Source organism: Malus domestica, chromosome 10 (assembly GCF_042453785.1).
Source record: "Malus domestica chromosome 10, GDT2T_hap1".
Taxonomy (NCBI): Eukaryota; Viridiplantae; Streptophyta; class Magnoliopsida; order Rosales; family Rosaceae; genus Malus; species Malus domestica.
In genome coordinates this window covers 28,442,272-28,460,054 of record NC_091670.1, presented here as the reverse complement: position 1 = coordinate 28,460,054, position 17,783 = coordinate 28,442,272, and the positions used below count along the sequence as shown (strand labels likewise).

Sequence of the window (17,783 nt, the reverse complement as noted above, 5' to 3'; positions counted from 1 at the left end):
TGAACTATGTTTGATGTTGATCTGGGCTCTATGGAAGCATTAAGCATAGGAATGATGTCCTATGGAACGGCACTGTGGTACCACCACAAGAGATTGTGCTTAGAACCGAAGGTTGGAAGCAGGAATACCACAAATGGCACAAGCCAGCAGCAAAGAGGTCTGTTCGAGAGGTTTAGAAGTGGCGGAAGCCTGAGGAGGGTTGGATCAAGTGCAATTTTGATGGGGCCTGGAGTCAAAGTGGGCGTCGGGGAGGTTTTGGGGTTGTGATGCGTAACCACATGGGGGAGTTTATTGCCGCTGCTGCAGGTCCAATTGAGAGACCACAATCTGCCCTGCACGCTGAGTTCATTGCAGCTCGCCGTGCTATGTTGTTGGCAAGGAGTCAGTGTCCGGAGGAGGTGAAGGGGATGCTAGTTTGGTATTGGACGCCATGAAGGGACAAGGGACTGACTGTTCAGTTTTTGGTCCAATAATAAATGATTTGAGGTGTTTTCTTGTGAGTTGGGCGTCTTCGGAGATCAGTCATATCCAGCGGGAAGGTCACTCGGCAGCGCATTGGTTGGCTCGGATGGGGATTAGTAGTGATCAGGAGGTATTATGGTTTGAGGAGCCTTCGGACTTAATTCAAGATATTCTATCTGAGGAGGGATTGTAATTTCATTTTTTATTGTTCATTTGAGGATAGGTTTATTGTTGTGTGGGATGCTCTTTTTCTTTGACCGGGTTGAAATTCCTAACAAGATTTTTATCAAGATCCATTATGCACACTACTCTCAGTTTGTACGTATTCTAATTTGCTTAATGAATATCGTACCTTTGTTTCAAAAAAAAAAAAGAAAAAAAAAAGATCCATTAATTATAAATTAGGGTCATACTAAATCTACAAAGTGCTATTGAGATTGCATTTTTGAAAGAATTTAGAACCTAAATGTTGGTGTGAACATCTAAGTTCAAATAGTATATTGTAATTTATTTATTTATTTTTTTTTTAAAGATCTTTTTCTACAAAAGACTAGATTTTTATATTTTTTTTATGTCTCCATGTAAAGAAGAATACTGTTAACGCTTAAAATTGGTAAGGTTAACAAAGATTAAGATAGCCGTGTATTAGCCGGGCACGGGATTTGCGAATAATAAGAAATTGATAGTAAGATTCAAGTGGTTCACTCTAAAAATTGAGCTATTGAGTCTCTTGGATTGATAGACTACATGATTACAAATAGGAGTCGGCTCGATACTGTATAATTTATCTTTCAATTCGTTGTATTCCTTCTAAGAAGTACTCGTCCTTATATTGGCTTTTCTCTTAGCCTTAAAACATTTGAGCTCAAACCTATCACTTCCTTTGCATTTAATGCACATGTTTGACTTGCTAGTTGTCCTTCCACCCTTTAGCCAACATGTCGCAACGAGGTGACGTTTGTGCATGTTCACTTGCGGGTTTTCTTGGTACAATGCAACCGAGCGCCTTGCTTAGCCTGAGGTTAGTGGAAACCCATACCCAAGTGCCCTATCTGTTAGTCTTATGTCCCTTCGTAGGCCTTCGACTCCTCGACTAGCTACCACGTGGCTTAGAGTTGATGTTTGAGTAGGTCTGCCCTTTTATTCCTGAAAACTCATACCACAAAGTTGTCAGTGCACCAACTTACCCCAAAGAGGTCGGAAAGTACTTAATGGGGAAGCAGTCGCCTTAATTGTTGATAGGACATCTGGAGGCCACGGGCTCTTGAGGCGTTCGACTTCTTCCTTCTAAGTTCATCAGGCCTTAACCTTCTTTGTGTTCCTTTTGCCCGGTGTTCCTTGGGCAAGTGTTCCTTTAGGCCTCTTGGGGTCAGAATGGATCCTGCGTTAGCAAATACATAACAAAAATATCATAGCTCTATATTTTAACAATAAAACCCTAAATCTTCCTCTAGTTATTGATCATGTCGATTCTCATATGAATACTCAACAAGTTTCCCACAACAATTTTGAAAAAATCATGAAGTTTGTCACAGGACTATTAAAAAAGATCTTCTTCATCCCCTACACCTTATCCATCTTGATCTCAGCGTTTTACTCGTGGGGATGTACGTCTGGTTGCTGGTCAACCTGAAAAAACTCGGCCACAACTAGGGATGGCAATTTGACATATCAAACCCGTTCCCCGTAGGTAACCGATCTGAACTGTTCAGTTTTGGGGATTAAATTTCGGGTATTTTACGGTTATGGGTAACCATCGGATAAATTTTTTCGGTTTCAGGTTTGGTTATGGTTATTGGGGTGTCCATCCCAAAACATACCTGAAACCGAACTGTTTTGAATTAATAAAAAAAATCAATATTTATTATATCGATAAGAGAGTTATCAATAATCATTAATAATATAAATTATATTCTTATCAATTGATTCAATTATTAATAGTATTAATCTCGTTTTAACAATATTTATCACATGCATTGTTTGTACCAATTGTATTAATAACACTATTTAGTATTTAATATTTAATCTTATTAATATATGCTGTATATGCATTGTATTAGTAATCTATTTAATTTTTATTTAAAATTTATTATTTAATTATTAATATAAAAATATAAAAATATTATAATGGGAAAACCGTTGCCCAATAGAAAATCCGTTACCCAATGAGTTCGGTTATGGGGAAAACCTGTTCGGGGATTCTACGGTTTCGGGTTCAGGAAAAATAAATGGGTTCAGCTATGGTGATGACACATCCGAACCCGATCCACCTCATTGCCATCCCTAGCCACAACACAATTTCACACTTAGGGCACATTTACTAAGTAATTAGAATGGGGAGAATTGAATTCAGGAGGAGTTAAATTGATGAGGAATCCAAATCAAATTCTTATAGAAGTTGTTTACTAAAATGTCTGAAATGGGAGTAGGACTAACGCTGACACCATACTAGCAGTTTACCAAACACCTACTTTAATTACTATACTGCCATGTTCTAAGTAAACTCTTTTATGTGCTAGTTAATAAATTTTAATTCTCAAAACAACATATACGTAGACTTGTTTGAATGAGAACAATCAATTACAGATTTTTCCATCATGAATAGGTGGCTGCGGTGTTGGGTGGTTGCGGTGGTCAGGGAGAGGTGGGAGTGGCACTGGGCTGGGGTGCTGCTGCTGCATGTCTGGGGGTAGTGAGGGGCAATCTTGGAGTTTTAAAATTCAAGTGGGGGTATAATGGGTGAAAGGCTTCTATTTCGGACTTCTCACATGCTCCTGAATTGGATTACCACCTATAACAAGGGAAAATGATCCTCTCCGGATCCCTTCTACCGAATTCTCCTCATCAAATAATTCGGACCCTTGAAATTTGATCCAACGGCTACAGTTATCATAACTTTTAAAGTGAGTCCGTGTTTTTAGCCGTTGGATCAAATTTCAAGGGTTCGGATTGTTTGATGAGGATGATAAAATGGAAGGGATCCGGAAAGGATCCCTTTCCTATAACTAGGGAGTCCAATTCCTCCCAAAAAAAGGAATTCAATCCCAAATTCATATGTCCTACCACCTTTTTGATTCCCTATTATTTAGTAAACATAAGAATACTCCGTAATCGGAATTCAATTACTTTTTTTTTATTACGATTATAGTAGTTACATAAACATGCCCTTCATATACTTGTTTATCCCCACCTTCTTAGGGCCAATTTGGGATTATTATATTCTTTTAAAAAAACTACTTATGTTGTGCTTTAAGAATAATCAGCTGTAAAGTAAAGCAGATGAGCATTTGGTTAACTGAATTTTAAAAGTGTTGTAAGTTTGAAAAATAGTGTAAAAGCATTTGGTAAATTTTAATGCAAATAGTTTTATATAATGACAAAATGGACATAATAGTAGGGGTGCAGGCAATGACAGCAATGGCGGGGACAGTGGTGGTAGTGGTGCTTGCAGTGGTGGTGATGGTAGCAGTAATGTGGAGGTATGGTGGTGGTGCTAATAGTGGGATGTGGTGGTTCGAGTGCGGAGGTGATAATGGTGGTAGTGGTGGCTATTGCGGTTATGGTGGCAATTGCGGTTATGGTGACGGTGGTGGTAATGATCGTAGTGACAATAGTGGTAGTGGTGATTGCGGTTGTGGTCATAGTGGTGGGGTTGTGGTTGTGGTTATGGTGGTGGTGGCGGTGTGGCAATGATAGTGGTGACAATGGTGGTAGTGGTGGTTGTGCTTGTGGTCACAGTGGTGGAGGTTGTGGTTATGGTGGTGGTGGTGGTGACAACATTAATGGTGGTGGTAGGTGGTACCGGTTACTTTGCTCTCTAAGAGATGGAAATGTGTGGAAGACTATATACGTCATTTTCAAAAAGTTAATGAAGGCATTACATCAATTGAAAATATTCATTAAAAGCTTAACTCAGCTTTTTATTAAAGTAACTTTTAAAAGCAACATACATGTTGCTTTTAAAAGCTACTGTCTGTGGGTTATTGCTTTTAAAATAAGCAAGATAATTTACTTTTATCAAACACATTTTTTTAGTACATCGATATTTACACTAAGGGGAGATATATATATATATATATATATATATATATATATATATATTACTTTTATCAAACACATTTTTTTAGTACATCGATATTTTACACTAAGGGGAGAGAGAGAGAGAGAGAGAGTTCGGCTAAGCCACACAGTGAGCAACCTAATTTGGTATCGGATTCGCTATTTACGAGATTCGAACCTAAGACCTCTTATTTCCGAGTGAAGATGAATACCATCAAACACATTTTAACTGCTTAACTTTAAAGTAAAGCAGTTTTTGGTAAAAAAATAAAAAATAAAAAAACCAAACGGGATATAGTCCTCTGCTCCTCGGAGATGTTATCGGTGATGTACCTGTCACCTAATTTGCATTACACAACCACCAATCCAAAACCGAAGACCGCTACAATGGAATCTCCATGAATGTACGCCTTCTTATTTGGACTTGGAATGGATATTTTTTCTTAATTCGATCTTAGTTATTTGAGAAGAGGATTCTCTTCGGATTCACTTTGTAGGGATCCTAGGGATCCCCACATCCTAGCCGTTCATCATACATCGTGCGACCAGTTTTCGTTAGGTATTATTTGTGTTTAATTTTAAATAAAAAAGTCAAATAATTTTTGACCACACGATGTACGATGAATGGTTAAGATGTGAGGATCCCTAGGATCCCCACAATTTGAATCGGGATGGGATCCAAATCGTTTTTTTTTTTTTAGCAACCTCCTTGGTTCTTATGTTATGATGTTTATTGTTTAACATGTTATATTTGATGTTTAAATTCCATAATATCTACGAGTACGTATTTTTGTTTTATTCTACTATTCTTTGAACTCTTGCGTTTGGTGTGAAATAATTTGTTGAACAATGTAAACAATCACACGTCCAAAACTTGACAATAGGAAATATGATATATAATGAATGATTTCAATGCTAATAACATTGAAATCTTTTGTGATAAAATGTCACAACCGTTAAGTTAGCAATATGGTTAATAAATGCATATTTGCGACAATGTCAATGTTGATTGGTGGAAGGTGCAAATCCGTCCCTATGAAATCTTGACAAAATTTGCCCATGAAAAATGAACAGTGAGAAAATATAAAACATGTGTGTTGGCCCCGTAAAAAACAACAAGGATCACGACATGAAAACTATTCTTTGGTCTCTAGAATCTCATGTGAGATTGCTGTTTAGATTCAAACACACAAACGGTACGAATATTGTATGTTGGCCTCTTAAAAAGAATTGTGACATGAAATACATAAGAAACCCACTCTACCACTGTTCCTATAACCCCACACAGTTATACATATGATCCAAATTAAGATTTCGGTGCATGTATATATTGGTTATGAAAAGGTGAATGCTAAAGGCACAGCTGTGTATTGACATTTTAGGATCATTGTTTGGTACAATCATTCCAAAAATAACTTCAGACTTCTGCACAATCACGCCAAATCTCTTAAAAGATTCTTGTTTAGTGTATTTTGCGCCTCTAGAATGAAGAGTCTATTTTTTTCCTTTTTACGCCTCTATGTGGGCGGCTCTGTTGTCTAATATACGAGATATTTTTGTTTGTCAACAGTTGTATATGGTTATGTCTGTTTCTCTTATCGTTGATTGCGTATAATATGAGATGGAAAACTGGCATATCTTAGGAAAACTAATGAAAATGGCTTGAAAACTTTAAGTTTTAATGATATGGACAAAATAAAGGGTAAAGTGAATAGTACCAGATTTGACTTTTTAGTGTAAAAATGTGGTTTTTCATTAAAGTGAACAGTACCGTGGGTTTTTCGTTAAAACTCCCTTTACTTTTTAGGTGCCTAATGGCCTGGTGGAGTTGTGAGCTCTTTTTTTCTTTCAAATTTTGTCATGCCAAACAACAAATGGTTTATGGCATCAACAGATATTTAATTAGTCCAACTACAGTGACATCTAACCATCACCATTAATGTCATATAATGATCAGGCAGAGTTGTGCATGTCTTTTTTTCAAGGTTTGTCAACCAAAACAGCAAGATGAGAAACTAATAGCACTACTATTTTACCAAGAACATAGAAAATGTATGCCTACGAATTTCTTTTGTACTAATAACGTTACTTTTTCACATGACTTGTTACGTGCACTCACTCTTTAGAGCGAAAACGCATTATGCATTTCCCTCACACTCAGAGCGTTATTATGTAGTAAATGCGTTACATGTTTCGCTTATACTCATAGCGTAATCGCATCACATGTTTCACTCACATGTCAAATGTAATGTACGATGTTCCGTCATGCACACACCTCGTTATCACTTAAAACAAATGGTTTAAAAGTAGGCGGAGAAATACAATTAATCTAAAAGCTAGTTGATGTACTACGAAAAACAGATAAAACCATAAGAGATGTTCAAATCTTGTTGTAAGCGAAGAAGATAGATCTCATAAATAAACTGCAGCTTAAGAAACAATATTCTTCATTACGAATTTATATTGACCATGGATTTTGAGACTCATTGTCCAGTCTAGAAGCTATATGATTCCTAAAGAAGTGAACCAGAAAAGGTGAAATTTCAAAGTATGGAAGTTGTGTACCGTGTTGGATCACATGGTAATGGCAATATCTTTGTACTTCTGATTTGGGTTATTAAATTAGACGAAAAGCAAATTTGAGGCTATAAATGCTACAAGGCGATTTCTAAAATCTAAATCACTATGATCTGATTTATGAAGTCGAAGATTCGAACTTAAGTGGAAGAGAACGAACATACTAACCTTATCAACTGACCTAACTTGCATCTTCAATAATTAAGTATACAACAATTTTCTTTTACCATGCTGTCATCCATATTTCAAATTTATGTAATACATGCCCCCGAAAGAAGGCAGAAGCGTCTGATTTATGCATATCAACAATTAAGGAAATAATCACCATCGTTAGATTTTTAAGATTTCCAACTGAATCCAAGTGATATTCTTGTGTATCCCCCACATGGCCACTTTTATCCTTTTCCCCCTTTTTTTGGTTTTTGGCATCCATTTTCTCCAGTTTCTGCTGCTGTTTTTTATAAATAGATTGGAATTGCAGCATGGAAAAAACCATCTCTCACTGCTCTCTTCTGCCTCACAATCATAGCAGAAATCTCACCATTCTTAACATCTCTTGCAGAAATCTCAGCTTTCTCTTGAGGTACGTACTCAACCTTTGTGTCTTCAACAATATTTTTAGGGTTTTTTGGTTTAGCACTTGACTTCGAAAACAATGTAAACCGCAAGTGGCGGTGATAGTGCGTTCCTCTTTCGCCCACTGCATTTCGAGTTTAAACGATCTCTCTCCTCTTAGTGTTGTAACCTCGATTGTAATAAAAAAAAATTAAAAAAAAAGCGAAGTTTCAACCTATTTTTGCAATGATAGGACAATAATATGAAGTTTTCAAGGCTTCAAATTGTATCTCTCATATGATTAACCTCTGATGTGCATATGCTGGGAATATTGGTCTTTTTTTGGTTCTCACAACTTTCTTTTTAACTTTCGTTTATTAAGTTATTAATTAATGAAGATTTTTTAACACCAGGAAAGCACAGATTTGAAAGAAGAAAAATGTTGAAGAGCAAAAACGCAACGACGAAGATAACGGCGCTAGTCGTAGACGATAGCATGGTCAACCAAATAATTCACCACAAACTGTTGGAAAATCATGGCATAGAAATCCAGGTTGTAGGGAACGGGAAAGAAGCCATTGATGTCCACTGCTCAGGAAAACAATTTGACCTTATTCTCATGGACATGGATATGCCTGTCATGAATGGCATCGAGGTAAAGTTCCCCTTCTTTTTTTTTTTCATGTAAATAAAGACACAAAATCCTGGAAAGTTTATACTAAATTTACTTGTTAAAGTTACTGGTTTTTTTTTGGTTTGTTTTTCCTTCTGAATTATAGGCAACAAGGACGCTGCGTGCGATGGGAATTCGAAGTACGATTGCAGGTGTTTCGTCGCATTCGTCTCTCAGTGAAGACGCACAAGAATTTATAGAAGCAGGCATAGATGATTACCAAGAGAAACCATTAACTCCTGCTAAGCTAGTTTCCATCCTCCAAAAGGTTAATCTCCATGTTTGAATTTCATGGATTAATTAGTATTAAGAAGGTAAAAAAAATGTCATGTACTCAAATGTAACCCTCTCCCCATCAAGTAGTTATTGAAATCAAGATTCTAAAAGACGATAGGCGCTAGTCGGGTGGCGGGCTGGGGCCTAGCGCCTAGGCGGGGCTTAAGCGGGCGTCTAGGCGGATGCATTATATTTCTTGTAAATAAGTGTCTATTTATACTTAAAATATATATAATTTCATCATAAACTACAAAATAGAATGACATATATATTATAAAGTATTGGAACATAATGAAAAAATAGGAAACAAGCATATAATGTGTGTTCATTTAAGTATTCAACAAGTCTCTTACAATTTATTGAGAAAAATAAAATGCAAAATGAAAGTTATCTATTTTCTGTCTAAGTGAGTCACAACTTAGGCGGGTGCCTAGGATGGTTTGGGCGGACTAAGAGGGTGCCTAGGCGGTCTAGGCAGGCGCCTCAGCATGTCTAGGTGCCCTTTCTTATTTTTCAAGCGCCTAGGAATTAATCAGGACGGTGGCCAGCCGCCTAGTGCTTAGGCGGGGCCTAGGCGGTGATTTTTATAACTGTGTGTTTAAGTGTGATTAACATTTGAGAGCAGCTGATTAATCAATATAGAAAGTTTTGCTTTTCCATTTCTTTCTTTCTTTGTTCCTTTGGTGTGTTGCTGTGCCATGATCTTTTTTTACTTTGAAAGGAATTTAACTGCTTTTTTAATTAAAAATGGTAATTGATTAGGCGAGTCAAACTACACATAAAGCTTAGTGGTCGAAATCTAACGCTCATACTTTTAGAGAGCTACTAGACCTACTCTATTGTCTTATTTTCCATTAAACTAGTTGGGCTAAGCACTAACCCATAGCTCACCATTTTTTTAATTACCAATATAATTACACCGAAGTATTAATTTTCAATTCTAACACCATTCTCATACAATATGAAGCAATCTTAATTAGCAGTTGAAAAATGACAAATTAAGATATTTTCTCCATACAAAAAAGTCTACGAATTAAAGGGTTGAAGTGTGATTTCGTACCAATGAGGTTGATTTTCATGCAAAAATAATATTCAGAAGAAATAAAAGAAGAATAAGAAAAATGCTCACATCAAAACTCAATGAATAGTACGCGGCGAACGAATTTCACCCAAATTTAAAATTATTCTAGTATTTCTGCAATCAAGAAATAAAAAACATGAGTTTGAAGACGATTTTGTAGAGTACGCTGGCAGTTCTTAATTGGTTGGTTTAAGCCCCTATTACCGCCCATTAAGCGAATTAAGGAGATGTGATGGGGGCAACAATTAAGAGTTTCCTTTAGGGAAGCCTACTGTGGCTTATGATTGGGTCACGATAATAAGGATTATTATATGCGGGATTATTCCTTATCTGGTTTTGTTGGGCAAAATCCTCCATCAGGCCTTGCTAGGTTTGAGAGGATCTTGGTTTTATTGGGTCACGATATATGATGAACGAACAAGATTGCAGGATCCTAGGATTCCTAGGAAATTGCTCAGGAGAGGATCCTGGTTCAAAATTTTCTTTGAAAGTGTCCTTTGCTAATCATTTGGCACTTTTATTACTTTAAAAGTTTATCACCCTAACACACTTTTCAAATTTTATCTTTATTTAATCTTTCCTAAGAAAATAAAACTTTGTTTAATCTTGTGGGCCTAAATTCTATTTTCAAATTCTTTACCAAACCATACGTTTGAATAAAATACCTTTGAAAATGCGTTTTTTCTACGTGGCATATCAAATTTAATTTTGCTATCCAACTGTTTCCTCCCTTGAAGATAATGTTGAAAGTATTTAATATAAATACATGATGTGAACGAATTTATGAATTTCTTTTGACTACACGATGAATTGAAAAGAAAAAGAAAATTCAGGTAAACAGGCCTGCGTAGAAAGCCCACCAGGGTCTTGGCGTTCGGCAATATTTCCTAGTTACTGGACCTTGCCGTCCCCGACCCGTCCCCAAAACCCTAAACCCTAACATAAACCAAATGCTTCTAGACCCTTCTCCTGCTGCTCAATTTATACTCTCCTGCTCTCCCTCTCTCTCTCTCTCTCACCTCGCTTTCGCCTGATTGCCATCTTCTTTCTCTCTCTAAGGTGCTCTGCAACTTCATCAATCATGTATCGCTTCGCCACTAACCTTGCCTCCAAAGCCAGGTATGTAATGCCATCTTGCCTTGTGTCAAAATTCGAACTTGTCCCCAAAAGTCACCGTCTTTGATTGTTTTCTGATCTGGGTCGCTCTCATTTTTCTGACTTTTCATTGCTTTGTGGTTGCAGGGTGGCTAGGAACAGTTCTCGACAGGTACTTGTTTTTCCTTATCAATTTGTAGTTGTGATTTGTTATTGCTTTAAGTGTGTTTTGATGTGGAGTTTTTGTTGTTTACTGTTCAGATTGGTAGTAAATTGATTTCGAGAAGGAACTATGCGGCGAAAGAAATCAGATTCGGTGTTGAAGCCCGGGCCGGGATGCTTAGGGGTGTGGAAGAGCTCGCTGATGCTGTTAAAGTCACAATGGGGCCAAAAGTGGGTGACTTTATCATTCTCGATTTGCTTATATTGATTGATTGCATATCTTGTTATGATTGGGAACAATGATCTGGATATTGGTGGGAATTTGTTGCGTTGAGTTATTGTTAAATCTTGTTGATCTATGGATGTAATTCCATTTCACTTCCGTATGTGTTATCTTATGAACTCTGAGATTTGTTGGATATCGTATTTTGTTTATTTATTTTGGTAATTCCTGCAATTTTAAGTAGCGAATGAAGTTTGTTTCTTTGTTTCCTCAGTCTTCAGTTCCATCTGACTTATTATGATGGTTTGTTGGTGATGCTTGATTTTCATAGGGACGCAATGTTGTTCTAGAACAAAGCTTTGGTGCCCCTAAAGTGACAAAGGATGGTGTCACTGTAGCAAAGAGTATTGAGTTCAAAGATAAAGTCAAGAACATTGGTGCTAGTCTTGTAAAGCAGGTTGCAAATGCTACAAATGATGCAGCAGGAGATGGTGAGAGTTCTTTACATTTTGTATTCAAGTGTGAAAAATTTTGGCTGATCAAGAAGCCATGATGCAAACGTTGTTACTTGTGTTTGCAGGTACCACTTGTGCTACAGTCCTTACCCGCGCTATATTTACTGAAGGATGCAAGTCAGTGGCGGCTGGAATGAATGCTATGGACCTAAGACGGGGCATTTCAATGGCAGTTGATTCCGTTGTTGCAAACTTGAAGAGTAGGGCTCGGATGATCAGCACATCTGAAGAAATAGCTCAGGTTTATTTTGTTTTAATTTGAGAATTGAGAGAATTAAAATGAATGGCTAAATTTTTAGCAATGACTTTGTAGCTCATTTGAATTCTTTTTCCTGAATAGGTTGGTACAATATCAGCAAACGGAGAGAGGGAAATTGGTGAGCTAATAGCTAAGGCTATGGAGAAAGTTGGCAAAGAGGGTGTTATTACCATAGCTGTAAGTTGTTTCCTTTGAATCTTTCTCTTTCCAATATTTTTCTGTGAGTAGTATCGTATTATGGTGTGGTGGCAACATTGGAGCTTCTCTGCATTCTCCAGACAATCTTATGCGAATGTTGTTTTCCTGTTGAATTGTTTTAGGATGGAAAAACACTGTATAACGAGTTGGAGGTCGTTGAAGGAATGAAGCTGGATAGGGGTTACATATCCCCTTATTTTATCACCAATCCGAAGAACCAAAAATGTGTAAGCACTTTACCATTATTTGTCAGCACTTTACCATTATTTGTCACTTTTCTAGTTTCATGGTTCTTTGAAGGATGTTTTCTTAAATTGTCCAAAAGGTTAATTATCACACTTTTTTTTCAAACTGCTTCATTGTGATTACTAACCAGAGGTCTTGATTTTTACAGGAATTAGAAGACCCACTCATCCTGATCCATGAGAAGAAACTCTCAAATCTAAATTCTATAGTGAAAATATTAGAGTTGGCCTTGCAGGTTAGGGTTCCTTCGGTGGTATTGTTGGAATCTTTTGAATGTGCTATGTGCTTCTCTGATTGAATTGACTGATTTTATGTGTTTTCTCAGAAACAAAGACCTCTTGTGATTGTTGCGGAAGATGTGGAAAGTGAAGCTCTAGCGACACTCATTATAAACAAGCTTCGTGCTGGAATTAAGGTGATGTTTATATTTTTGTTGTATACCAACTGTTTCCACTGTTAAAAAGTGTTAACTGACTATTATTTCATTGTCCTGATATGATTCTGTTGATGGGTTTGAAGGTTTGTGCAATTAAAGCCCCTGGATTTGGAGAAAACAGGAAGGCAAATTTGCAGGACCTAGCCATTCTTACGGGAGCCCAGGTAATTAATTTGTTTTCTTCACTTGTTCTCAAAAAGTTTCATAATTGTAAGGCTGACACGTGAACCACTTTGTTTTCTTTTTCTTTTGGGGTTCTAGGTAATAACTGAAGAGCTTGGTCTGAACATCGAAAAAGTGGGAGTAGAAACACTTGGAACATGCAAAAGGGTGAGATGTATACCTCAAGTTATCAACTGTTGTTTTAGCATATGTTACTAATCGTGGTGTCTAAGTTTCTGATCTAAATAAGTTGAAATATTTAATGACATGTGCGGTCTGGTATTGTAGATTACGGTATCAAAAGATGACACCGTCATTCTTGATGGGGCTGGTGACAAGAAAGCCATTGAAGAAAGATGTGAACAGGTTTTATGCTGATTCTTTCTCTTTAATCTATTCAACCAACCATTTCGTGTTGCATTGTGTTTGTTAACGTGATATGGTGGACCATGATTGTTGTGACAGCTGAGATCATCAATTGAATTGAGCACTTCTGATTATGACAAAGAGAAGTTACAAGAGCGCCTTGCAAAGATTTCTGGTGGTGTTGCCGTCTTGAAGGTTGGTTTTCCTTCCGAAAATTGGCTAATGTTTTCTGTCCCTTCTATTGGTCTAGAATTGAGGGTGACAGATTTTACTTCTAAAACATCTTATTCGAATCACTGTTTGTACTGAAAACAAGTCTGATTGAGATTTACTTTGTAGATTGGTGGAGCTAGCGAAGCAGAAGTTGGTGAAAAGAAGGATAGAGTAACTGATGCCCTAAACGCCACCAAGGCTGCTGTAGAGGAAGGAATTGTACCTGGTAAGTTGTCTTCTAGAAACGTATTTGAGCTTGTCTTGTTTGATTTACGTTATCTTATGGTAATTAAAAGCTCCCAACGTGCAGGTGGTGGTGCTGCCCTTCTTTATGCCTCAAAAGAGCTGGAAAAGTTGGTGACTGCCAACTTCGATCAAAAGATTGGTGTTCAAATAATTCAGAATGCTCTCAAGGTATTAATAAAGAAATGATTCTCTTATATAGTTTCTCGTTCTCTTGGGGTCTTGTTGTAATGCAAATAAACTTAGTTTAGCTTGAAGCTTCATCCAAGTCGTAATAGTTTCATAAATTAGGAATTCCAAATTCTATCGAATTACCAATTAAAAAAAAAAATACTTAAAGCTAAGTGATCAAGTGCTAATGTTTCATATACATTCTAATCTTATCATTTGGTTTCATTATCTATTAGATGCCTGTATCCACAATAGCTTCCAATGCCGGAGTCGAGGGGGCTGTTGTCGTTGGCAAACTATTGGAGCAGGACAATCCTGACCTTGGATATGATGCAGCGAAAGGTTGGTTCTCTTTTTAACCATCGAACAAACATGAATAAAGGGTGGCTTCATGTGTAGGTCTAGGACTACAAAAATTTTGCTTATTCATTCTCTATTCCTTTCAGGTGAATATGTAGACATGATTAAGGCTGGAATCATTGATCCATTGAAAGTCATTAGAACCGCCTTGGTAGATGCTGCAAGGTAATCCATACAGCCTTAACTCGCCTACTTTATATTGTTAATTTCCTTTTAAGCTGGCTGTAATTCCTGAAACGCCTGAAAATTGTCACCGTTGCAGTGTTTCCTCGTTGATGACCACTACTGAGGCTGTTGTTGTCGAGCTTCCCAAGGACGAGAAGGAAACCCCTGCAATGGGAGGAGGCATGGGAGGCATGGATTACTAGAAGTTCTATACCTGATACTTGTTCTGGCTCAAACCTTCGTTGATTATCCTAATTCAACCTGAGTTCTCCAATTTCTCAATTTTATAGCATATTCTTTTTGAAAGGCATTGGAGGCTGAACACGATTGTAATCTTAGTGAGAGATTTTAACCGTGCAGTAGCATTTTACACCAGTTTTAGTCTCCGGTGGGTATTTATTTCTCATTTGACAAAGGATTTTGTTTTCATCAGAAACTTTGTTAGTGTCAATTGTTAGTGAGGAAAAATTTGGTAATAAAAGTAATATGAATTCGTGGTTAATGTCGTATTAATTGGTTAGCGCTTGAGCACTACTATTGAATAGAGGGTTGGTAATTTTTACTCTCGTTTTCTTTCTCATTCATGTTCTTGTTTATGTTTCTTTTTTCTCTTTTAATTATCTAGTCTAAATGATAGATACAAGAGTGAATGCACACTTTTTTCTTCATGCACATTCTTGTATATTTTTAGTCTTTTTATTGAATAAAGAGTGAAATGACGATTTAGTCTTTAAAATATCATCTCAGTAAAAATTAGGTTCCTAAATTATTTTTTTTGGTAAAATAAGTTGTTAAATTTATTAAAAATTGCTAATTTCATTCCTACTATTATATTTAAAGCTATTTTATTCATTTTTTTTGTCAACTACACATTTTATATTGTAATACTGTTATTTTCTTGCCTATATACTCTTAATATTTCATATAGGTTGCAAATCTAATGTCTAATTTACCTTCCAAAGTTAACTCTATACACTATTTTTTTTATGAAAAACTATCAATCTATCTTCTAATGTGTATCACATGCAACTAACGTAACTTAAATTGAAGGAAAATTGGATATAATATTTTCGAATCTAATATTAGAGATGAAATTGACAGATTTTTATAATGCAAGGATTGATTTTTTTTTAAGAAATAGTTTAGAGACCTAATTTTCACTCGGACGATAATTCAAACACTAAATTGTCCTTGAATAAATCATAGATGAGGATAGAATTAACCAGAAGTGTACAAAAGTTGAAGTGTGCGGTAATTTTTGCCCAGAACAAAAATAAGAGTGCACTGAGAGACGGGAGTATGCGAAAGTCACTTTCTTGGGGAGTAATTTTTGTACTCATTTTAATTTTTCACGCTCTTTTTTTTTGGGGGGGGGGGGGTTGATTTTAGAGAATTAAATGACAAAACTAAACAGATTGAGTGCACAAATAAAAAATTGTGCAAAAACTTAAAACAAACTTTGTAGGCAATTGAAGGTGAGTGTTGAAGATTACAGGCACGTTTAGAAGTGATTTTAAAATGACTGAAAGCGTTTTTTGGTGAAATTGTTTTGGGGTTCCAAAAGCACTTAAAGTGCTACAAGTTTTTTTTTTTTTTGGGGGGGGGGGTTGATTTTAGATAATTAAATGACAAAACTAAACAGATTGAGTGCACAAATAAAAAAGTGGTTGGAAAATTGTGCAAAAACTTAAAACAAACTTTGTAGGCAATTGAAGGTGAGTGTTGAAGATTACGGGCACGTTTAGAAGTGATTTTAAAATGACTGAAAGCATTTTTTGGTGAAATTGTTTTGGGGTTCCAGAAGCACTTAAAGTGTTGCAAGTATTTTTTTGGGGGGGGGGTGATTTTAGATAATTAAATGACAAAACTAAACAGATTGAGTGCACAAATAAAAAAGTGGTTGGAAAATTGTGCAAAAATTTAAAACAAACTTTGTAGGCAATTGAAGGTGAGTGTTGAAGATTACGAGCACGTTTAGAAGTGATTTTAAAATGACTGAAAGCGTTTTTTGGTGAAATTGTTTTGGGGTTCCAAAAGCACTTAAAGTGCTGCAAGTATTTTTTCAGTATCCACTTGGAATTTTACTTAGGATTGGTTTCAAAAACATTTTCACTAAAAGTGTTTTTAGTTATTTTAAATGCACTTCCAAACAAGCCCTACATTTTTTGTGGATTCTATTATCATTCATAAGAATACAAAATGTTAATATGTATTATTCCAAAGAAATAAATGAATAAAAGTAGAGAATAAGGACTTTATTTTCTTTTTTGTTCCTTCATATCATATAGATGGATAGAGGATACAGGGTGGAGGGTGGAGGCATGACATTTTCACAGATTCACAAGTTGGATGTAGAATCTGGGAATAAGGAAAAGCTTATGTTATGTGGGCATCAAGCACTTGGTGTTGGTGACCACTTATTAAAGGCCAAGAAGACGCAAATTAAAGCAGTTTAGTGGTGACAAGTGAGCAACATGGGTAGCTCACCCGTTTGGTGCTTATTTGTCGGCTCAGCTCACCAACATGGCATGCTCTCTCACTGCCACGTCTGCATGCCTTCCGAAGAAGAAGGAAAAGGATCCCCTCCGGATCCATTCCTCCTAATCCATCAAATTCGGAGATTCAGGTTGTTGAAATTTGATCTAACGGTTAAAGTTATTGTAACTTTTAAAGTGGGCCCCTATTTGTAGCCGTTTGATCAAATTTCAACGATCCGGATTTCCAAACTTGGTGAATTAGGAGGAATGGATCATCGGATCCCTTTCTGAAATAGGAGACTCCTTATTTTCATGAGAAATTTTCTTCTTTATTTTCTTTCTTTAGCTTCATGTATTTGAAGATCTTTAGTAAAACTTTATACTTCCCTTGACACGATGCTACACTCTACAAGTTTTAAACTAAGCATTAGAAGAACTTTTATGGCATGAGCACATTATTAATGTGACTTATGTGTCAATGTATCCTTATCATGAAAGTTATTTTCTTTTAATAAGCAACTTAAGCAAGTGTAGAATCGAAAACTTTTCAAGTAGTCTTTAACATAGGCAATTGAAAATCAAACATAAAATCATGTATCACAAGTTTGATACAAAAAGAGAAGTGAAGCATAAAGGAAAGGTTTTAAGTTGTAATGTTTAAATTGTAGGGATTGTATGGTCCCAAACTTAAGTACCATCCAAGGAGTGTCCAATGTTAGTGATCAAGGATTCAAGTCGGCCACAAAATTTGCTTTCCTGAAAACATGTTTCCAAGAAATGCTAGTGAACGAGTTTTAGAGCTTCCAATT

At 36.4% G+C, this 17,783-nt stretch overlaps 1 protein-coding gene across 1 annotated transcript; it reads left to right on the top strand.

The window, feature by feature from the left end:
• Positions 1–10,562: 10,562 nt before the first annotated feature.
• On the top strand, positions 10,563–14,999 carry LOC103422208 (chaperonin CPN60-2, mitochondrial). The gene is made up of 18 exons (XM_008360249.4): positions 10,563–10,802; positions 10,926–10,950; positions 11,040–11,171; positions 11,495–11,654; positions 11,744–11,919; positions 12,019–12,114; positions 12,258–12,362; positions 12,530–12,616; positions 12,707–12,796; positions 12,901–12,981; positions 13,079–13,147; positions 13,268–13,345; positions 13,445–13,540; positions 13,685–13,784; positions 13,869–13,972; positions 14,209–14,314; positions 14,419–14,497; positions 14,595–14,999. Exons 1-18 carry the CDS (start codon positions 10,765–10,767, stop codon positions 14,698–14,700), a joined length of 1,728 nt encoding a protein of 575 aa, XP_008358471.3. The 5' UTR covers positions 10,563–10,764; the 3' UTR covers positions 14,701–14,999.
• The last annotated feature ends 2,784 nt before the right edge of the window (positions 15,000–17,783 follow it).

Coding starts and splice junctions, on each gene's coding strand:
- LOC103422208 (XM_008360249.4), top strand. CDS start 10,765: ATGTATCGCTTCGCCACTAACCTTGCCTCCAAAGCCAG. Junction 13,785..13,868: donor AGAGGAAGGAATTGTACCTG/GTAAGTTGTCTT, acceptor CCCAACGTGCAG/GTGGTGGTGCTGCCCTTCTT. Junction 14,315..14,418: donor TGGATATGATGCAGCGAAAG/GTTGGTTCTCTT, acceptor TATTCCTTTCAG/GTGAATATGTAGACATGATT.